Source organism: Scardinius erythrophthalmus (genome assembly GCF_964197995.2).
Source record: "Scardinius erythrophthalmus genome assembly, chromosome: 16".
Taxonomy (NCBI): Eukaryota; Metazoa; Chordata; class Actinopteri; order Cypriniformes; family Leuciscidae; genus Scardinius; species Scardinius erythrophthalmus.
Window position 1 is genome coordinate 4,670,179 of NC_138236.1, and position 23,560 is coordinate 4,693,738.

General features: G+C 36.4%; 3 protein-coding genes across 6 annotated transcripts; all 3 read left to right on the top strand.

Annotated features, from left to right (window-relative positions):
• The first annotated feature begins 1,335 nt into the window (after positions 1 to 1,335).
• On the top strand, positions 1,336 to 8,890 carry LOC308704323 (protein lifeguard 1-like). Of its 2 annotated transcripts, none has more exons than XM_081388528.1 (8): positions 1,336 to 1,517; positions 2,005 to 2,329; positions 2,456 to 2,568; positions 5,050 to 5,250; positions 5,337 to 5,465; positions 6,477 to 6,620; positions 6,895 to 7,261; positions 8,584 to 8,890. In XM_081388528.1, exons 2-7 carry the CDS (start codon positions 2,020 to 2,022, stop codon positions 7,042 to 7,044), a joined length of 1,047 nt encoding a protein of 348 aa, XP_081244654.1. In that variant the 5' UTR covers positions 1,336 to 1,517; positions 2,005 to 2,019; the 3' UTR covers positions 7,045 to 7,261; positions 8,584 to 8,890. The 2 variants fall into 2 exon arrangements, with proteins under 2 accessions (XP_081244654.1, XP_081244655.1); XM_081388529.1 differs by having other exon boundaries at positions 6,895 to 7,252.
• A 176-nt stretch (positions 8,891 to 9,066) lies between these two features.
• Positions 9,067 to 11,697, top strand: LOC308703975 (speriolin-like protein; the record flags this gene model as incomplete). Its single annotated transcript, XM_081388022.1, has 4 exons — positions 9,067 to 9,151; positions 9,619 to 9,789; positions 10,777 to 10,901; positions 11,297 to 11,697. 4 exons carry the CDS (start codon positions 9,067 to 9,069, stop codon positions 11,618 to 11,620), a joined length of 705 nt encoding a protein of 234 aa, XP_081244148.1. The 3' UTR covers positions 11,621 to 11,697.
• Positions 11,698 to 12,044: 347 nt separating this feature from the next.
• LOC308704184 (sphingomyelin phosphodiesterase 5-like) lies at positions 12,045 to 22,293 on the top strand. 3 transcript variants are annotated; one of them, XM_081388319.1, is made up of 9 exons: positions 12,050 to 12,210; positions 13,292 to 13,389; positions 14,583 to 15,672; positions 17,224 to 17,299; positions 18,130 to 18,270; positions 18,395 to 18,484; positions 19,400 to 19,463; positions 20,497 to 20,656; positions 21,083 to 21,580. In XM_081388319.1, exons 3-9 carry the CDS (start codon positions 14,650 to 14,652, stop codon positions 21,215 to 21,217), a joined length of 1,689 nt encoding a protein of 562 aa, XP_081244445.1. In that variant the 5' UTR covers positions 12,050 to 12,210; positions 13,292 to 13,389; positions 14,583 to 14,649; the 3' UTR covers positions 21,218 to 21,580. The 3 variants fall into 3 exon arrangements, with proteins under 3 accessions (XP_081244443.1, XP_081244445.1, XP_081244444.1); XM_081388317.1 differs by lacking the exon at positions 13,292 to 13,389 and having other exon boundaries at positions 12,045 to 12,210; positions 21,083 to 22,293; XM_081388318.1 differs by lacking the exon at positions 13,292 to 13,389 and having other exon boundaries at positions 12,050 to 12,570.
• The last annotated feature ends 1,267 nt before the right edge of the window (positions 22,294 to 23,560 follow it).

Here is a 23,560-nt window from a genome sequence, read left to right on the forward strand (position 1 = left end):
CATACCTTTTAGACATATTAGTCCCTCAAAGGTACATATTGGTTACAAAAGTGTACATATTAGTACCTAAGTTGTACATATTAGAACCCTTTTGAAGGGTACTGTCCCAGTGACAGCTTTTGTACCTTTTTTTCTGAGAGAACGTGTGATGCTGGTGGAGGAAAACGTTTTCTGACTCGCTCCTCCAAAACACCTCAATAATCTTCAGATCTGGAGACTGTGCAGACCATAGGAGATGTTCAACTTCACTTTCATCTTCATCAAACCCTTCTGTCTCCAGTCTTGCTGTGTGTATTATCATGCTGATACACGGTTTGAACATCAGGTGCTCATGATCCTCCAGAATAGTTCGGTAGTCCTCCTTGGCAGTGACGTGTCCATCAAACACAGTCAGGATTGTCATGATATTGCAGCTCAAACCATCACTGATCCACCCGTGCTTCACTCTGGGGTTCAAAAGTCTGGGTGTTCAGACTCTTTAGGGTTTCTCCAAACCGTAACTCACACGGATGTGGGAAAGATACTGAAGGTGTTCATCAGAGAACGATATGTGTTTCACATTGTGAACACTCACACTCACACTTGTGGACACGACGACAGCACAATCCTGAAGTGTCAACTAGTCTCTCTATAATATATCTCTATATCACATATATATATATATATATATATATATATATATATATATATATATATATATATATATATATATATATATATATATATATATATATATATATATATATATATGTACATATATATGTATATATATATATATATATATATATATATATATATATATATGATATAGATATATATATATAGCGTTGAGTAATTTTACACATATATATATATATATGATATAGAGATATATATATAGCGTTGAGTAATTTTATATATATATATATATATATATATATATATTTAAATATATATGAAAACAGGTAAACAGTTTACAAGACAGATTTATCAAGACCTTCATATAACATAAGGCAGTAATCTGTAGATACACCCTCTTACGTAAATTACGTAAAGTTGCATAGGCCTACTGTATTACAGATAATATCAATACAAAAACCCTTTCCATGTATTGAAGGACTAAATACACAATAAAACAGAAGAATGTGCAGCAACATGTGGTTAACACTGACACCTGCTGGATGCTATGTCAAATTACTATTAGTGCAACATCCTTTACCCTTAAAAATCAACATTATTTATTTTATCTAGAAAGTTTTTTGTATTAAAATCACTTAGATGATAAAAAAATAGATATACCCATGCATAATATTAAAATATAAAATACAATGTACACACCGATGCAGCATCAGTTGTGTCCCGCAAGGCGGCGCGCTGCACTGGTCTCTTCTCTAAGGAAGCGCGTTCACGAGAGAGTCGTGGTTTGTTCGTGTTTACTGAAGAGAACTGAGTTTTTACGACGAATCTTCAAGTTTAATTGATTAGGTGTGTTAATTAAGTTCGAAAACCCAACTCTACTCTACAGCGCGCAGCTTCATGTAAGTTCAGATACTCTTCATTACTGAAGTGAAAACGAAACAGTGTGTCATGTTGCGCAATTTTACACAGATTTGTCTCTTTTGTTCTCTTACATTGTTATTTTGTTTCTGTAACCATTTGTATATTCGTATTGAATATTGGGATCCTAATATTATTTCTCAACGCTCTGTTACGGCGTCTTACCAGAGATTTTTTTCATAGTTTTACACCACTTTTGACGTTGTTTTTTGACGTTGTTATATAAGGGAAGTAAAATCCTATTTTGAGGCCTGGAAAGGCATAGAAATCATTAAGACATTAAAGTGAACGTACATTTGTTATAGTAAATATATTTTGTCGTTATGCTGTATGTATGTTTGTGAATTATTTCCTAGATACTGCAAGATTTTCATTCAGTGAACACTGGAGTGCTGATGGTCAGGCTTGATAGGTACATACATACATATACACACACAGTATATATTTATTTATTTATTTATTTTACAGTACTGAGATCCAGTCATGGCACAAAACAAAAATGGATACACTCGCTTTGACAACCCCCCACATGTCAACACCATGGTTCAGCCTGCCCCGCCAGGCTTTGTGATGCCTCCCCCTTCTTATGATGCCGGTGTTCAAGGAGTGGATCCTGGAGTACCTGTTACCGGATATGCTGGACCCCCGTATGCACCACCAACTGCTTTTGGGAATCCCATGTACGGACAGGGAGGGTCTGGATATCCACAGCAACCTTATCCTCAAGTAGGACCTTACGCCACAGGTCCGTACAGTACGGGACCCGGACCGTATGAACAACCACATCCGTATGGTAAGAGATTCAACCTCACTTTTTAGTGAGTTTGGTTCTCGATTGGAATTTCGATTGGAATTTTAATACGTGCTCTTTGTTAATAAACTCTCAACTAAGTTAGTTATCCTTTTTGTTTTGTGAAAGAAGTGGCAATGGGTGATCCAGTGCAAAGCGACCCACCTCCAGACTATGAAAAGGACGAGTTCGGAGGCTTTGGACTCGATAATAAAGTCATCAGAAGGATGTTCATTCGAAAGGTAAACACTGATACGGAGCAATCCTTCATGACAGCACCAATGAAAAGATTCAACACACTCAAAACAAGATTCAAGTTCAACGGAAAGCATACTGTATGCAGCATCATGTTCTCATGTGTTATGATTATTAAAGGGTTAGTTTACCCAAAAATGAAAATTATCCCATAATTTACTCGCCCTCATGCAATCCTAGGTGTATATGACTTTCATCTTTCAGCCAAACACAATCAGAGTTACATTAAATGATATCCTGGCTCTTCCAAGTTTTATAATTGAAGTGAATGGTACCTGAGATTTTGAAGCCTAAAAAAGCTCATCCATCCATAATAAAAGTAATCCATACGACTCCAGGGGGATAATAAAGGCCTTCGGAAGCGAAGCCATGCATTTTTGTAAGAATAATCAGTGGCGGATTTAGCAAATTGGAGGCCCAAGGCGAAGGTATGTATGGCGTTGCCAAATACTTATCGGCGTCTTTTCGCTTTTTTCTTTTATTTGAGCCGCTTGGGTAACTTCATTTAATTTTCGTGTTTAGACTCATCTTGCTTCCTCTCTGTTTGTGTACTTCCCAGTCCTCCTGTCACTGCGTGTTTATCTTTCGCGCCACGCACCATTACGGACTAGTCCATTTCATTGTGAAAGTAGGGGGTGTATGTGTAGGGACAGATAACCATGAACTGGACAATTTAACTACTACTTCAACGTTTCAAAGTATTTCTTAACAATATTAATACAATTTACCATGCTTTTGAAGTGGTCATGATGATAAGGTTTTTTTTTTTTGAGGTTGGTTGGGGGCCCCCCTACTATGACCACTGGTAGGGGGCCCTAAGCAGCCGCCTACCTATGCCTTTATGTTAAGACCGCCACTGAGAATAATATCCATATTTATAACTTTATAAACTATAATCACTGGCTTCCGGTAACAGGAAGAGTGACCTCTGACCCAACGCAAGACGCATTGACGAATGCGGAAGCGCAGAGGACAGAGCAAAACAAAACACCGCTCACAAGTTAGAAGTCTAAAACGAGAACTTTTAAAGAGAAATGTGGGAGGAGCTTAAGTTTGTTGCCCAGCCCTATTTGTTTGAAACGCGAGAAGCGTTTACTCTCACCTAAGCTTTACGCTACTCCTACATCCTACGTCATGCGCCGGGTATATTTATTGATATATAAAATACTATTATATTTAAATAATAATAATTTCTTTATTCAAGTTATGAAAATGTTTTTTTACGTTTTAGTTTTAGTTAAAGGGATACTCCACCGTTTTTTCATATTAAACTGTTATTCCCTTAACTAAGACGAGTTGATACATACCTCTCTCATCTCAGTGCGTGCACTTAATCGCTCTAGCGCGCGGTGACACTTTGAAAGCACTTAGTTTACCCCAGTATATTCAATGGTATCTAACAGCAATGAATTTAGAAGTGACCAAACACATCAGCGTTTTCCCTATTTAAAAACAGTTACACGAGTAGTTATACGACCAAGTATGGTGACACAAAATAAAACGTGGCGCTTTTCTAAGCGGGTTAAAAAGGATAACAATAATGTATGGCGTAATAGCACTTTTGGAAGTACTTCGACTCGGCGCAGTAAAAAGTCACGTCTGATCCTCTTCCTCTCACTTCTGTCAATGGTGGAAAGAGGATCAGGTGTGACTTTTTACTGCGCCGAGTCGAAGTACTTCCAAAAGTGCTATTACGCCATACATTATTGTTATCCTTTTTAACCCGCTTAGAAAAACGCCGCGTTTTATTTTGTGTAAAGACTTATTATTAATAATAATGTTATTTCAACATAATATCTCGTTATTTCGACATAATATGTGTGCGTGCAACAAGCAAGATGTGCATTTGTAAATCCGGTGACGCCTGCATTGAGTTTTATTAATAAACTAGTGTTTTCTGTGTCAGTGTTGGCTGCAAATATGAAGTTGACGATCGACCTGCTTTGGTCTTTCTTGGGGGTGCTGAAACACCTGCTAGCCCCTCCCTAGCGCCGCCCATGTTTAGCATCATCGGAGGCTTTTTTGGCCAGAGGCGAGAGACTACAGCCAGTAGGAGGAGCTCGTTCCGCATGTTTTCAACCCGCCCATAGGGGGATCTCACGATAAAACGCCGTCTTTTCAGTTTCATGTCGACTAGTAGCCTAGTTGTGTCATTTCTTCCGATACTGCCCTCTGTAACCGGTGGGCGTGGCTTGGGAGTGGCCTCGTAGGACAACGAAGCAAGTGCATTCTGGGAGTTGTTGTCTTTCATTCACATGAGCAAAAAATACATTTTCTGGTTTTATCAGTCTAGAAGGCACCAACTTCTAAAATAATTTCACATTTCTACTACATAAATGACCCAATTTAAATACACATTAATCTTTCCCGCGGTGAAATATCCCTGTAACTATAGTAACTGTGCAATAAGACCCGCTAAAACCCAACAATGAATTTTGACGTTGTATTATTTCTGTACTTGTGTTCAGGTGTTCGCTGTTTTAAGTTTGCAGCTGGCAGTGACCTGTGGCTTTGTGGCCCTCTTCACTTTTGAGCCTCACGTCAAACTGTTTGTGATGAAGAACACGTGGACGTACTGGGTCGGCTATATAGTTTTCCTCGTGCCCTACTTCGTCATCCTCTGCTGCGGAGACTTTCGCCGGAAGCATCCCTGGAACCTCATTTCTTTGGTGAATCTTTGATGAAACAGATTCAAATGGAAAACATTTTAAATTCTCCTTTCATGCATTGTACTGAATGATTTCCTGCATTTCAGTCTGTCCTGACACTGGCGATGTCCTACATGGTCGGGGTGATATCCAGCTTCTACGATACCAAAATCGTGGTGATGGCTGTCGGCATTACGGTGCTGGTTTGCTTTACGGTGATCGTCTTCTCTCTACAGGTCAGCGCTCATCTTGCCGTCTCAATAACCGGACACTTTCATGTACTGTGATCAGGGTTTGAAATCCAGAACTGGTCCTGTGCAACAAACGGTTCTTGATTGGCATGTTTTTTGAATGATTGCTAGATTTCTAAAAATACTGGAAACAAAAGATTGTCATGAACATCTACTCAGTGTTATTTTAGTATCGTTGGCATATACAGTAGTGGCCAAAAGTGATGTCCGGCCTAGGAAAATTGACATCTTCACCCTTTATTAAAATATTATTAAAGATATTGTAAGCATATTGCATAGTTGTGCTTGGGAGTCAATGGTTGTATTTGTGATAACGCAATGAAACATGCCAAATTGTGCCGAAATCATTTTAGGCCAGACTGCCATACAAAGAAACTAGGAACACGTGCAAAAATAGGACAGAACCAATGAAATATTAATAACTGATTATATTGTAGTCCATGTTTGCTTTTTCCTGAGATATTTTTGTTTTATTTGCATTTTTGTTTGCATAGTAAAATATAAACTTGTAGCTGTAGTTTGCTATTTTTTCCAAATAATTTTGTCCGATAAATACCTTAATCAAGTTTAGTGTTACTTATAAAATATTGTCCTCTTATTTTGATGGTTTAATCAAACTTGTAGGGTCATTAAAAACAAATCTCCCCTCCAGACATCACTTTTGGCCACTACTGTAAAATATAGATTTTGTCAATATTTTTAATTACATTTAATTTGTATATTTTCTGTTAATAATTTTAGCACATAACTGAAATTTTACTCATTTTGTTTTCTTTTTTAAAATATGCCTTTATAGTTTTTATAGCTTTAATGTTTATTTTATTTCAAGTACCTTTTTCATGGTTTTAGCTTTAGCTATCGATAATAACCTTGTGTCTGCTTTCCTGCGTGTGTACAGGACAAAATACGAAAATAGTTTTCTATTTTGGTCATCTCTAGTGTTAGTGCTTACATTTACAAAAGCTGATTTTCATAAATATCTCCTGTCCATCACAGACCAAGTTTGACTTCACTTCCTGTTACGGGGTGCTGTTCGTGTGCTTCATCGTCCTGTTCTTCTTTGGGATCCTGTGCATCTTCCTGTACAGCAGGATTCTGGAACTCATCTATGCGTCGCTGGGTGCGCTGCTCTTCACCTGTGTAAGTGCTCCATTTCTTTAGCTAATAATGATCAATTCAATCATAAAAATGTACAAAAAAAAGCAAAAAAAAACGCGAAAAATATGAAATAATTTGATTTGTTTTCCTGCATGTTGTGACCATTATATCAGAGAACTGTGAACATGCAAATATTAAGTTAAATGATTAAAATAGAGGTGTTTTCTGGGCCCTGGAGGTGTTTTGACATGTCAAATACTTTAAAATATATATCATACAAGAAAATAAATGAAATAATGTCCCGATTGTGTTGCAGTTCTTGGCCGTGGACACACAGCTGCTTCTGGGGAACAAGAAATTATCCCTGAGTCCCGAGGAATATATCTTCGCTTCCCTCAATCTGTATTTGGACATCATCCAAATCTTTTTATACCTTTTGCGAATCTTTGGAAGAAGCAGTAGTTAAAATTCCACCATTGGAGATCATCATGCGTTTATGCTTACAGAAACAAACGCAGTGTGGCGTTTTCTTCCATGCTTAAATGCTTTCTTGTGTCCCAGTTTGATATGCAGACACAACTATGATTAAAGGAACACTCCGACTTTTTGGGACTTTAGCTTATTCACAGTATCCCCCAGAGTTAGATAAGTCCATACATACCTTTTTCATTTCTGTGCGTTCTGTAAGTGTTATTTGACGCACCCACCGCTAGCCTAGCTTAGCACAAAGACTGGATGTAAATGGATAATGGTAGCATACTAATCCCAATAAGTGACAAAATAATGCAAACATTTTCCTATTTACATGTTGTGATCTGTATAGTCACAGCGTGTACAAATAACAAGGCTATATGAGACAGAGACCATTTTTAATCGTATAAATACTGGGAACTATATTCTCACTAGGCGTATGAGCACAGCTAACGTTACTTGGGCGGAGTGATTAGCGCAGCACACGAGACACCCTGTTGATGGTTCCGTAAACAAAACAAACGTGACTAACTAGGTAGTAGCGAACGTGACTCGTGATCATGGCTGACTTTGAGGAATTGTCAGAGGAATTTTACTGTGTATCAAACCAAGATCCCGAACCATATAGTTTTGAGCCAGAATACACAGACGAGGAGTTACAAACTTTGGAAGCTGTTCATTAGCAAGTTAAATGTTACAGTCCTGAGAGTTACATTTAGCGCCGCTCATTTGTTATTGAGCGATACAGTGTTCATGACAACACAATAATAACAATAAAGGGGATACACGGAGCCCCTATTCACGTAATAGTGTCACTACTAAGGTTACATTACATTAGCATGGCACTGTGACTGTTACAGTATGGCTAATGTTAGTCATCTCAAAACATAACGGAACACTTACCGCAGCAACAGGTGATCCAATTTGTCCTGCCTTTATTATCGATGGGATGGCTGTATCCTTTAGCACACGTTTCATGGTCTGTGTGGCAACTTGCATTTTTTCAAAATAGTCGTCTATAGTAAAACGTTCAGAGCAAACGAAATACTTCGTGATGCTGTTTACAGGTGTGTTTGTAGCCATTGATTCATCAGGTCAGCGTTTTTGGTTGGAATTCTATGAAACATCATAGTATTAGGCTACCTGGTCTCCCCTGTTTATTGACGCAGCTCTTTACAATACAGCGAACACCCATGATTGTAAACTATAAATTTACTATCTAGTAACTGCTGACTCTATTACTCCAACTCTGAGCGAACTCTCTGCTCCTCACCACAGGGTGTCTCGTGTGCTGCGCTAATCACTCCGCCCAAGTAACGTTAGCTGTGCTCCTACGCCTAGCGAGAATATAGTTCCCAGTATTTATACGATTAAAAATGGTCTCTGTCTCATATAGCCTTGTTATTTGTACACGCTGTGACTATACAGATCACAACATGTAAATAGGAAAATGTTTGCATTATTTTGTCACTTATTGGGATTAGTATGCTACCATTATCCATTTACATCCAGTCTTTGTGCTAAGCTAGGCTAGCGGTGGGTGCATCAAATAACACTTACAGAACGCACAGAAATGAAAAAGGTATGTATGGACTTATCTAACTCTGGGGGATACTGTGAATAAGCTAAAGTCCCAAAAAGTCGGAGTGTTCCTTTAAACTATTTGTACTTCCTGAAATGTATAACAATGTCTAGTCTCTATGATCAGTTGTATGAATATAATCATTAGCAAATACACTGATTCATTTTCCCCTCTGCTGTTCTTATGTTTATGTTATCACTTCTTGCTAATTTTATGTATTCCATTTTACTTTTAAGAAGGGAATAAAGACGGTTTTAGGAACAAATTCATTGTTTTGGACATGTTTTTCTCATCTCTACAGTTACATTCCGGTTCCATTGATGACATCATAGTAGCATTCTGATTCTTGTGCTTTTCTTAAAGACAGAAGTAAAATCATTTGTGTTTGATCTGGTGGAGAGTAAAATGGATGAGGTAAAAAACGGTTCATTGCGGATGGACGTTGAGGAACTGTGTCATGACATGGATCGTTTGGATAGTGAAGAAAATGCTGAGCTGAACAGATTTACATCAACCGATGGTCTGATCAGTCATACCGGAAGGAAAGGAGCCATAGTATTTAGAAATGAAATAAGATATAAATATTAGTTGAAAAACGAAATTGTTGCCTATAGGCAATAAACTGAAATAAGTTGAAGCACTAAAATTATTAACTGTAAATAAATAAAAACTAAAATTATTAGCAAAATTTTAAAAAATAATAAAATGCCAAAATTAACATGAAAACTAAAATAAAAAATGTGTTCAAAATATGAATAAAACTGCATGAATTCTTGAATATATCATGAAGCCACACTGTAAATATATAGTGCATATCATGAAGCCTCCTTTATAAATTCACATATTTTTAATCTCTCCTACACCCAGTCCAGGGAAATATGATAGACTGAGTTCAATCATTCGTTATTTTGATTGTAGACTGAATTTTATTGTGACTGTAATCAAAGTCTCTTAAGTGCTGTATATAAAGTGTTTGCTGTAATTCAGGCGGGAGATTGAATCTTGAGTGGAACGGCACAGTGGATGAGAGCAGATTCAGTAATGAGCTTTTGAAAAGAGCCCAGAAGACGTCCTCACCCGTCAATCTTCTGCACACACTGTCAGCTGTCAATCATGAGGAGCTGCCCAGCTGCTCCGTCACACACCACACACTCAGAGGTGTGTGCAACCTTCATTTCACAGGGTTACTATTCAAAAACATGTCCGTTACTTCAACTGAAATCAAATCAAATCAAATCTGCTTTGCATGGCAACGGTGTGTAACTAACAATAACAAATATATACAGCATTTATTTTCATGTTAGTTCACGGTGCATTCATTAACTAATGTCAACAGATACAACTTTTGATCTTAGAAAAAGTACTAGTAAGTGTTGAGAAGATTAACATGAACTAAGATTACTAAATGTTGTAGAACTAATGTAACAAATGGAACCTTATTGTAAAGTGTTATGAAAACATTTATTTCAGTTAGTTGCAGAGGCAACATTTAGTTTAGCTTTAATGTACTAAAATACCTCAAACTAAAACTTAAATAAAAATGAATAAAAATTAGAAAAAGAAATAAAACTTTGTAACATTTATTTTATTTTTGTAAAGATATGTATAGACAGTTTACAAACTAGTTTCATGCATGATATAACTTCCAATTTAGCTATTTTACTATTATAGTTTTTGTTAATATTTTGAATTATCTTTTATTCTTACATTTTCTTAGGTTTTATTTTTGTTTAATTTAATGAACTTAAACTTATTTTAGTTAGTTGCCAAACCGCCTAATGTGTGTATGTAGTTGGTCAAAGAAACTGAAACACCTGGTTTTAGATCACAATAGTTTATTAGTATGGTGAGGGCCTCTTTTTACAGCCAATACAGCATCAGTTCATCTTGGGAATGACAGATAGAAGTCCTTCAGTGACCAGAGGGATTTTCCTCTTCCAGAACAGTGTCCAGGACACTATATGATGCTGGTGGAGGAAAACTTTTTCTGTCTCGATAGTTTTAGTCAACAATAATAACCCTGGCACACAATTTAAACTGCAAAAACTCTGAGCAAACAATGAGTTTGAACTTTTAAAGTAAAAAGCTTCAGCTGATCCTCATCTGGTCTTGTGTACTGATGGTTAATCTGATCTATTCCTGCAGATCACAGCAGGTTGCAGGGTGAAATTGCCTTCCAGCTGGACCGTCGAATCCTCTCACATGTTTTCCAGGAACAGTCTAGACTGTATGGATTCACCGTGCAGAACATACGAGATAAAATAGAGCAGGTGAGCGGGACATGATATTGAGACACATGTACAATTGACTATAATAAGAAGTTAATTAGCTTCAAGAATATTAAATCCAGACTATTAAATATATGTATTTAGTTAGCTTCATTAATGTTCAAGAATATTAAATCCAGACTATTAAATATATTTATTTAGTGCTGCATGCAATGGTAAAATGCATTCATCATGACTTTAAAGCTGAAATGTGTCATTTTGTGACTCTCAAAATGCTTTATGTGCAGAGACAACTATAAGTAATCCATTCATATTTCCCCTTCAAATGCAAATGGGATTATGTAATTGTTAAGTGTTCGCTGGCTGTAGATTCAGACATGAGCCTGTGGGATGTTTTGACATGTATTTGCTGTGTTTCATTCAATATTTAACATCAGGTCTCCATTCACCCCCTGACTGGGATTGTGGATGAAGCTTATAAGTTCCAGCTGTTGGAGAGACACACAGAGATCATGAACAGGCTTCATACCCTGGGCTATAACATGCGCCTACACCCTCCCTTCAGCGAGTTCATTGTCAACACCTACGGGATCCTGAAGGAGACGCCTGGTGCCCAGGAACAGGCCTACTCCAACCCTGAGTTTTTGCACAGGGTGATTGTTGAAACTGCCCCGTCCAGGTTGCTGAAGGATCTTCTGCTGCTGCTCAGCTGCTTACGTTTCATGGCACGACTGGATGGACGGAGTCTGTTCCTGTGGTAGAAACTTCTCAATCCACATGTCCCGTCCTGCTTTGCTCCTTTCTGGAAATAAACAACCTAAAAATGCAAGAAAACAGAGTCTGGAAGTGAATGGAAAGATAACATGTTTGAATGTGTAAGTTAGATCGGCAGGGTGAATCATTTTACATAAACTGGATGGGGGAAAACTACGTTTAAGCTAAAAAATAGCCTATATAAACAAAGTAGCCTATTTGCTCGGTCCCTTAATTCTTTGCAACTGTTAAAATGAGAAAATGTAAATTCAAGCTTGGAAATGACAACATATAGCCTACTGTATGTATATTATAAAGCAGTAACACCAACATATTCCCAAACATCCCCTCAAAAAACAAGCCAGTTTCAGCAGAAGGGCTTTGCGGAAGTGCGCGCACACACGGGGATGTGGACGGGCGCGCGCATGACCTACTATACTGTATACGTGGTGCGTGTAGAAACCGCTGGAGGAGCACGAGCAGCACAGAGACTGATGAATCAGATTAAATGAATCAGCAAGGTGTCCAATACACAGACTGACCGCAACATCAGCTCATGTTCAAAACAAAGCCTGTCGCGCGCCACAAACAGAGTCAGGTAAGACAGGTAAACTTTACCAGCTCGCGACTGCTGCCATTTCCGCCCTGCTAACCGGGATCTGGTCACCAGTGGCACGTGACTGTAGGTAGATTACAGAAAGCCGTAACAGGGTTTAGACGGGAGAGGGAGAGAGAGAAAATAATCATAATATGATAATTTCGCGCAGATGCATGATGACGTCAGCACACGTGTGGAGTTCATCTTGCATTAGATCCAGTGCATGTTCTGACCTGTGCAATTTAACATGCATCTAATTTCATTATTCATCACTATGCATTAGATCATATCAGTGTCGATCGATAAATCAATAGGTATTAATCCAGTTGAGTGTGCGGTCAACAGAAGATCCCTGCTACTGTAAGTCTCTAATCTATAATAGTGCATTATTGGCTCCTGAATAGTAAACTGCCATATTATAGTATACCATTTCTGCAGTACATATTCACGAATTAACCAGGGCTGGTGGCAGAAATGCACCATGATCCTCTGATGTTTATCTCTTACACATGTCATAGTATCCTGTTGTTGTTATTGGCAGTGCTGTTTTGCTGACAACATTTTTATGGGTGAGTTCCCTCATTCAGAAACCCTATGACTCGGACATATCCCATGATACCTGGGTGATATTAGATACAGGCAGTTGTGAAATGTCGAGCAATTGAAGAAACACAATTTTGGAGCAGAAGGAGGTGTTTTTGTTTTTGCATTATAGCCTATGGGACATTCCACCAGAAACGTACATTTCCACTTAAAAAAATCTTGGGGGAAAATTCTTATAGCTTATGAATATTGAGTCATATGGAGGACATGTTAAACTATAAGAAACACATATTATGCCATCTCAGCATGTTTTTATAATTGAATGTATACATTTGTTTTTTACTTTTAACGCCAAGGTCATGGGTTCCATTCCCTGGAAATGTGTGTAAGTCTGCTAAATGCTTAAATGTAAAAGATTTATTACCCACAATTAAAAAAAAAAAAAAAAAACACCAGTAGAACTGAAACATTTCATTGAACGGAAAGGAAAATAAATTCTAACCAAAGGTTATGAAAGCTTGTTTCTCCTGTTCAACAGGCTGCATTGAGATTATTGTGTTTGACAAAGAAGCCATTCACAGAACAAATGCATTGAAAAGAAAAGGGATTGTCAAAAGCCATCCACTAACTGACTAGGTGAATAGAAATGTCGTCCACTTCTCTGAAAGCATTTTAGCTTTATTTTTCTGGGCTTTCATTAAGACAGACTAGTCACAGCGTGTTGTTCAAGCCAGTGTTATTTTAGTTTTTATAGATATTTTGAATATTTACTATTATTCTAACATGGATATAATAGTCAGTGTGTCTGAAGTTTTGACTGCTGTGTGAAAGTTATTTTAGTATCAATGAGATGCTGTTTTTGATATTTGAATATTCAAATATTTTATTCACATTTTCCATTTTCAATTTTAGTTAAAGTTTTAGCAATTTTTATTTGTCCTTTTGTCATTTTTTAAATGTCTTTATTTTTATTTTAGTACTTAAACTAAACTAAAATGAGAAATGCTTGTTGGCAGCTAGCTGAAATAAAATACGTTTGTTTTTTTATATTTTATTTTAGTTTACGTTTATTTTATTTCAAATACATTTTAGTTAATGATATAACCCTGGTTCAGAGTTATTTTATTATGTTATATTTCAATTAACTTTTATTTTTTTATGGTTTTATGGTTTAGTTGGTTTAGGAATAGTTCACCCTAAAATGGAAATTATCCCATAATTTACTCACCCTCAAGCCGTCCTGGGTGTATATATGACTTTCTTCTTTCAGCCAAACACAATCAGAGTTATATTAAATAAAATCCTGGCTCTTCCCAGCTTTGTAATGGCTTTGACTAGTGTCCGAGTTTTTGAAGAAAGTTTTTCGTAAGAAATATATCTATATTTAAAACTTTAGAAACTATAATCTCTTTAGTTTAATAATTGCTAATTATTAAAAATTATTAAATATAGCTAATTGGCTTGCTTAGTTGGAGACATTTAAACATTCAACAATATTATTGATCTGCCTTACTTAAGGTGGACCATGACGCAATTTTCTTCGAGAAACAAACTTTGTTGTATTATTTTCATGTTATCACTGTGAAGCTGCTTTGATACAATCTGTATTGTTAAAGCGCTAGGCCTAATATAAATAAAGGTGACTGATTTGACTATAATCAGTGGCTACTGGCAACAGCCGTATATTTTTGGGTGAACTATTCCTTCAACAATAATAACCCTGGTTCATACAATCCACTGACTAGTTGATTTGCTAAATATATAGCTTTTCACTTTCCAAACGTTGCAAACATTCTAACATTTTCACCTTATTTGTAATTTTGCCACAGAGTTCAAGTGGTTATGTGGAAGATCTGAGATGAGAAGGCTTCTTTCCGAGGCGTGCGGCGCTGAGGCATGTCTTTAAGAGAGTCGCCTTTCCCCAACTGTTTCCTGGAAGGTCTCCATGCTATAGGATGGAGTCTCATCTTCCCGTGTTTCTGGTTCCTGGACCGTCTCCTCGCCGTCTGCGTCTCCACCAGTCTGGAGCGCGTGCTGAGGCGCGAACAGGAGTGCTACCTCCACCCGCTTAAGCTTGTCTTCGGCTCCGTACTGTTCCTCATCCTGTTTATACTTTCCACACCATTCGCCCTCCTGGGGTTCGTATTATGGGCTCCACTCCAGGCCGTACGCCGGCCGTTCTCGTACCGCCATCAGGTGCAGATCCTTCACACGGAGGATCGTAATTCTAGATGGGAGGAGACGAAGAAGGTCAGTTTTGGGTTTCTGACGGGAAACCTGTGCCTGTTGCCCGACGGCGTAGCGCGCTTCAACAACCTTGGGCATACGCAACAGCGCGGGTCAATCATCGGGAAAAACATCGTGCAGGGTGTCACTCGCCCGCACATCCGTATTTTCGTAGATTCTCCGAGTAGCTGCGGCACCGTTACCCCGTCCAGCAGTTTGATGCCGCAACCGGCCCCGTCCTCGTACGGATCTGTAGACTTTTCCATCACAGGTCAGAAGGACGGGACCGAAGCGGATGAAACCAATGGCCCAAACCAGCAGCTTCCCAAACCCAACTGCAACCAGAACTCCAAGCAGCACAAGCATCCGCCTCGTCCCTTAAGAGACGGTGACATGCTGATGGAAGTGTCCTCTTTGTTCCCGTCCTCGGTGGATATAGTTTGCCTCCAGGAGGTTTTCGATAAGAGAGCCGCTCTGAAGCTCGCACAGGCTCTCGGGTCGCTCTATGAACATGTTCTCTATGACGTTGGCGTTTACGCCTGCCAGCCTGCCGGAACGTGCTCCTCTTTCAAGTTTTTCAACAGTGGTTTGTTCCTGGCCAGTCGCTATCCCGTGATGGAGGCTCAGTACCGCTGCTTTCCGAACAGCCGAGGAGAGGACGCGCTGGCTGCCAAAGGCCTGCTGGCTGTAAAGGTACTGCAATATTGCTGCTGATCTACAATGTTTTACATATAGGTTTGGAAATGAAAGGCCCCGGTAAACTCACAGCAAAGTTATTTTCCGTTCTTCGCTTAGGAGTAAAAAGAAGTTCAAAATACCTGAGCAGCGGTGTCCCAACTAACTGGGAACGATCTCAGAGTTTTGGCTAATGTTTTGGCAAGGTTCTCTCAACGTTATGACCAAACGTTCTTCCAGTAACGTTAATAGAATGTTATCTAGTCTATGATTTCAAAACATTAGCACAAAAATGTTATTTAACTTTTTTTTCTGAAACGTTTGTCTAACATTTTTTAAATGTTACTACTTGTTTCAGAATGTTCAGAGAACATTATACATTAACGTTCCCAAAATGTTTGTCGAATGACAAAATGGAATGTTTCCTTAAAGTCCCCCTGTAGTCAATAACTTTATCCCTTAAAACTAATTTTTGATCACCAAAATTACATATTTAAAAGTTTTTTTCCTTGAAAAAAAATCTTCATGCCTTAAAATAGATTGAATGTAACTCTACACCCTTGCCTCTTTTACGCGGTTCTATGAATATGCAAATTAGTATGTTTTGTAAATATGTGACCCTGGACCACAAAATCAGTCACATGGGTAACATTTTTTAAATTGAGATTTATACATAATCTGAAAGCTGATTAAATAGGCTTTCCATTGGTGTATGGTTTGTTAGGATAGGACAATATTTGGCAGAGATGCAACTATTTGAAAATCTGGAATCTGAGGATGCAAAAAAATTGAAACATTGAGAAAATCTCCTTTAAAGTTGTTCATTTATGTAGGCGATTGTGCTGCATTCACTCACAAAAATAAATGTTTTATATATTTACGGTAGGAAATTTACAAAATATCTTCATGGAACATGATCTTTACTTAATATCCTAATGATTTTTGGCATAAAAGTAAAATTGATCATTTTGACCCATACAATGTATTGTTGGCTATTGCCACAAATATACCCGTGCGACATGTGACTGGTTTTGTGATCCAGGGTCACATATGTTTTGCACGCTTTCTTCTCAATAAGTGAACACAAGTAAAATGAGAGCTGTGAGAAAACAGCAGTTGTGACGTGAACATGTTCACACCAGCTCTGCAATTTGGCACTCCAGTCGAGTTTATTTAGATCGCTTTAAAAGCAAGCAGCTTTACAATATTAAACAGGAAAAACTGTCAATGTCGCTTTTAATTAGTATTACAACTTCAATTTCTACTCTAAGGCAGCTCTCTCTCCAGTGTGTTCATGTTTTTACTTGCATCTGACCTCAATGGACTGAAGAAATGAGTCAAAGAAGGCGGAGCCTCAGAGCCACACCCACCCATTATGTAATCGCCACGGACCAATGGTAGTTTGAAAGTGTTTACCAACAGGACATTAGTTTGGAATTTGTTTCGAACTCCCGAAACAAACTTAATTTTGGCCTGGTTTTGTTCAAAATTATGGTTGCTTGAAGTATATCGGGGCCTTAAACTAACTATACTAAAAAGTGTGCCTAAACCAAATTATTTTCTCACTAGGTGGAGATAGGGTTAAAAAAAGGGGAAAAGAAAATGGTTGGGTATATTAACTGCACTCATCTGCACGCTCCTGAAGGCAAGTGTGTTGTTATTGTTATGATGCATCTACAGAAATAGTTCACCTATAAAATGAATGTCTGTGTTTGTTTATTTATTGTCATGTCGTTCCAAACCTGTATGCTGTTAAATATTGTGAAATATTTACTTGAAGCCTCCCTGAGATTTTATAATAATATTTCAACATTAATTACTCGCGTTTACAGTTCCCTAATGTCAGTTAATGCTTACAGTACATGCAGATAAACAAATAAGATATTTAATATTTTTAGTGTTTTATTTTGATTGTTTTTATTTTAGTTCATTCTTTTTTTTATGATTTATTTAATTTAATTATTTATTTTTAAAACAATAAAAAAAATATTTTTATGATTGAATTAATTACTTTTTATCAACTCACACACTTCAGATAGAGAAACCCTGCCACACGACAAAAGTTCATAGTGACCATATCTGCTCCAAAAAGGACAAAAACACCATTAAAGTGCCATAAAAGCATCATAGCAGTAGTCCATCTATCCATATAACTTGTCTTTTATATTACGAGTCATAGGATAACTTTATATAAAAATTAAAACACTTGCACCAAAGCATCTCAAATACAGGTTTGGAACAAAACAAGGATGAATAAATATTGACAAAATATACATTTTTGGATATTTTGTGTAATGTAATCCAATTAAATTAAATTGTATAGAATCCCAGTGGTGAAGACGGATTGTTTTTTTGCATAAATTTTTTTTTGAATCATGTACAAATTATAATTGCACAACTAATAATTGCACAAATATGTATAATAATATGCTTTGAAGCATATCATATATTAAGACATTTCTGGTGTTTGATCAGGGGAAGGAGAGATACGCTTTGAGCAGCTTAACATGTTGACCAAATGGATCAGCGAGTTTCAAGCAGTGACCAGGCGAGAAGATGAAATAGTGATGTTTGACGTGCTTTGTGGGGATTTTAACTTCGACAACTGCTCCCCTGGTATGTATCTAACCCTAACCCTGTAAAACTGTACATCTTGATTAAATATTTATGCAAAGGAAGTTCAGAAAAAAAGTGCCTCGTTAAATCAGCGTTTTCATGTGTCTTTACGTGTATTTACTAGATGACAGGTTGGAGCAAAGCCATAGTGTGTTTGAGGAATATACAGACCCCTGCAGAGCTGGACCCGGGAAAGAGAAGCCCTGGGTCATCGGTAACACTCTCGTTTGCTTCTTAGGCCCTGTTTACACCTGGTATTGAGATGCGTTTTGGTCGATCGGATCACAAGTAGACGAGGGAGACACATACCCGTTTAATCCGTCTCTTTTGTCCACTTTCAACCACTTCTGTCCTGATTTCTTTGAGGAGAGGGTCTATGGGCGGGTGAATGTATGGACTTTTTCAGATCTTTCAATCTAATGGACAAAATAAGCTTGAGCAACTTAGATATGAACGCACACAGAGTCAAAACATACTGAGCATGAGCTTTAGTTTCTGCTCTGACAGACACAAGACCAGCCGAATGATGAGTGTGTGTTAGAAATCAGGGATGGTGAGAGAACATTGTGCTTGGTACGTCTTTCATCTTCAAACCAAACGTGGATCTTCAGCCGACAAAGTTTAAATCCCGTCTGGCTAGAGCGCTTCCCATAATGTTTAGGCATTAGATCAGTAGGAAAGTCTTTTTGTGGCTGTTCGAACACATTCGACCACATGAGCGTTTACACTACGACAGCAATCCGGTCTAATGCGTTTTCAGCTACCTCTGGAAGTGGTCGAAAGTGGACAAGCTCAACGTTTTAGACCCCGTTTACACCCGTATTTAGTGTCACCTACTTGTGATCTGATCGATCAAAACTAATTTTAATACCAGCACATTTAAACACACTTTGTGAAATGAACGCACGTTTTGGAGTGGAAAGTTGCCGTTTCGGATATTCTGTGGTTACATTCAAAACTTTATTATTTATTTATTTTATTCCACTTTAATTTGGGTATTACTATTAGGATGTTGTTTCTTTTCATTCTTTATTGTATGCAATTGTATTATATAGTTATAGTTTTGCATGAATAATTTTAAAAAGTGTACAAATACTTAAACACAAAAACTTGTGGTTTTAATTTGCAGGAACCCTGTTGGAACAGCCAACACTCTATAATGAGAACATGAGGACTCCAGACAACCTGCAGCGGTGAGATATGGATATACAGTACAGGTCAAAAGTTTGGAAACATTACTATTTTTAATGTTTTTGAAAGAGGTTTCTTCTGCTCATCAAGCCTGCATTTATTTGATCAAAAATACAGAAAAAAAATGTAATATTGTGATATGTTATTACAATTTAAAATAATTGGTTTTCAATTTATTATACTTTAAATTATCATTTATTTCTGTGATGCAAAGCTGAATTTTCAGGATCATTACTCCAGTCTATCACATGATCCTTTAGAAATCATTCTAATATGATGATTCATTATCAAAGTTGGAAACAGTTCTGCTGCTTAATATTTTTTCAGAACCTGTGATACTTTTTTTAGGATACTTAGATGAATAAAAAGAAAAAAAAAAAAGAAAAAAAAAGAAGCAAATGTTTTAGAAATAGAAATCTTTTGTAACAACAATATACACTACTGGTCAGTAATTTTTTTTCTTTCTTTTTTTTGAAATAAATCAATACTTTTATTCAGCAAGGATGTGTTAAATTGATAAAAAGTGATAGTATAGAAGATTTATATTATTAGAAAATATTTTTTTTATTTGGAATAAATGCAGTTCTTTTTAACCTTTTATTCATCAAATATATTAGGCAGCAGAACTGTTTCCAACACTCATAATAAATCAGAATGTTAGAATGATTTCTAAAGGATCATGTGATAGACTGGATGTCACATGTGACACTGAAGACTGGAGTAACGATCCTGAAAAGTCAGCTTTGCATCACAGAAATAAATGATAATTTAAAGTATAATAAATTGAAAACCAATTATTTTAAATTGTAATAATATATCACAATATTACATTTTTTTTCTGTATTTTTGATCAAATAAATGCAGGCTTGATGAGCAGAAGAAACTTATTTCAAAAACATAAAAAATAGTAATGTTTCCAAACTTTTGGCCTGTACTGTATATCCACTTGAAATATACATGAAATGAAGCATAGCATAGAAAAATCTGCATAGTTTGAACAGGTTTTGATTCAGTCTAATCTAATCTTCTCTGTAGAACTTTGGAAAGTGAAGATCTGCGCAAGGACTATTTATCTCCCCCGGTGCCGGTCGACGGCGTTCCTCTGGTTTATCCTGAGCCGGATCAACCCTGGGTGGGTCGACGGATCGATTACCTTCTGTATCGAGAGAGCTCCGTCGCCAGTCACTGCAAAACGGTGAGTTTCCTGATAAGAATGACATGTTTGTGCTTCAGTGTTTAATAGACCTTATTCACAGCAGCGCCATCATTGATTTTTAATGGGAATGAAAGCGAGGCCGTGAGGGACAGACATGCATCTCTTCAATGGGCTGTACTGTTATTTAATGTGTTTTTGGACTGGAAAAATATCTTTCCAAGAAATTTCAGTTGACAAAAAACTCCCGATAATATAAGCTGTGGAAAATTGTCAGTAATCTAGGAGCTTTATACAGCTTTTTACAGCGGATGCTATTGGAAACATGGTAAGTCTGTCCCTCACAGCCTCACTTTCATACCTGTCGTGGCGCTGCTCTGAATAAGGTCTATACACTTGCCGTAAAAATGTACTTTAGGAAAAAAATATGTTCTGAAGTATTTAAATCTTTGTCTTTTTCTCGTGTAGGTTGTGGAAGAGTTCACGTACGTGACTCAGCTGGCTGGACTGACGGACCACATTCCTGTGGGCTTTAGACTCTCTGTGTCTCTGGATTCAGAAGATATCAGCCCATGTGTGCTTTCTAGTGGACCAGACTACTGATGACACTTTAAAATATATACAAGTAAAGTAATGAATGCTTTAGAGGAATAGTTCAGCCAAAAAATTATTATTATTCACCCTCATATGGGTTTGGAATAACATTGCCTATCATTTTAAAATGCTTGAGATGTGGAGAAAACACCAAATATCACTATATGAATATCACTATTTGAACAAAGCAATAGTTCTGACACTCTGTCACTCTTTCCTATGCATATCCTCTCTGTACAGTGCCAGTAATGTGGATAGATATGACACAGTTTAATTTCTGTTTTTTTTTATTTTTATGACACTTTTTCATGACAACACAGAAATTATATTGGAAATATATTTTAATAAAAAGGTTGATTTTTTTTTTTCCATATCATGCGTCTCTTGACACTTTTTTCTGAGGTGTTTCTCTGGTATTATTGTATTATGAGCATATCAGTTTTCTGAGAATTGAGGCTCGGATCTAATCTAGATCAATCCTGATGTTGTTTTGAATTTCAGAAAATACCAGGTCAAGAGAATTCAAATCAAATGCTTTATTTTCTTGTCAGAAATAATACATTTACATGACCTACTTTTATTTACATTTACAAAAAATGTATACCTTGAAATGCAATGCAAGTCAGTTTGGATAAAAGTTTTTTTTTGCCAAATGCTTATTCGGTTTAAATACAATAGTATATAAATATGTTACAGTGTAATAGTATGTATCAAAGCCCCACAGTATTATCATCTGCTAGTATCCATGTATCTGTACTTTATTGTAAGAACATGTTTGAAATGTTTGATTTAAAATCTAGAATTTACAAATATGTTTTTTTTAAATGTTTTTTTATATAATTGCTGTAATGCATAGAACTATAGAACCCCGTTTCTGCCAATCTTATGACATTAAAAGTCATATTTTTTATTTATATTAGTGCTATCAAAATGATCGCATCTAACATAAAAGTTTGTGATTGTAATAACCGATTCGATTTGACAGCACTACTTTTTTATAGTCATAATTATGGGATAAAAATAAGCCTACTTATAACGAGATTACAAACATAAAACGGTGTTAAATAAAATATCAAAATACTGTTACGTTATTGTACGTACTGTACGTTATTTTAAAAGGTTGTTTTTGTTTTGCTTTAACTTTTATTTTGAAACAATTCTGCCTGGTGTACCAGAGGCGTGAATTCTAGCTTCACTTTCACAGTTATGGCGGCGTCGGAAGAGGCGACGTATTTCGTTGTTAACAACATTCCTGCCCGGCTCCGATCCGCAGACCTGAGGAACTATTTCAGCCAGTTTATAGAAAGTAAAGGATTCGTGTGTTTCCATTATCGCCATCGCCCGGAGGTTCGTCTGCAGTTTCCCGCGGCAGATGCCGGAGTCAGCGAGCGGACGGAGGGTTCCGAAGGGCCTGGTGGGAAACCCCCGGGTTTGTGTTGTTGTGTGGTGTCGGTTCGCTCACAGGAATCCGACAGATTCATGAAGATGTATTCAGGGAACCAGTGGATCGACTCTAAAGGAAACTGCCTGCGGAGAAAATGTTTGATTCGGAGAGTTAAAGTGTCAGAGCAGGCCGGTGAGTGACCTTTCAAAATAAAAGTTCCACCATATTAACACGATGTTTTGGATTGTTCAACCAAGTGTTCAAATTTCTACTTTTCACTGGCCCTAACACACACACACACAAATTATAAAATTCACTTTTTTATAATTTAAGATTTATCATTTAATGTTTATAATTAAATGTGAAAGTAATAAATGTATTTTTTTCATAAAAATTGATTGACCAATATTTACAATATTTTATATTTACATTTAGATATTTTTATAATTAAAATTAAGAAAATATAAATGTATTTTTTCATAAATTAAGATTAATCATTGTATATTTGTTTATGTTTTTAAAATGAAAATGTTAAACAATGTAAATGCATTTTTTCATAAATTAAGATTTATTGTTTTATATTTACATTTATAATTTTATAACTAACATTAATATTAAGATACATTTTTTTTCATAAATTAAGGTTTATTATTTTATCTTTACATTTATAATTTCTTATGATTAGAATGATATATATATATATATATATATATATATATATATATATATATATATATATATATATATATATATATATAAATGTCATTTTTCATTTAATATTTACATTTATATATTTTATAATTAAAATAAAAAAGGATAAATGTTTAGATTAAGATTCATAATTATATATATATATATAATTATGTATATTTAATAATTCAAATTTCATCAATTAATTTTTATCATGCTGTTTACAACATTTGTTTTTTATAATTCAAATAAATAAAAAGATTTTTGTAAATAAAAAG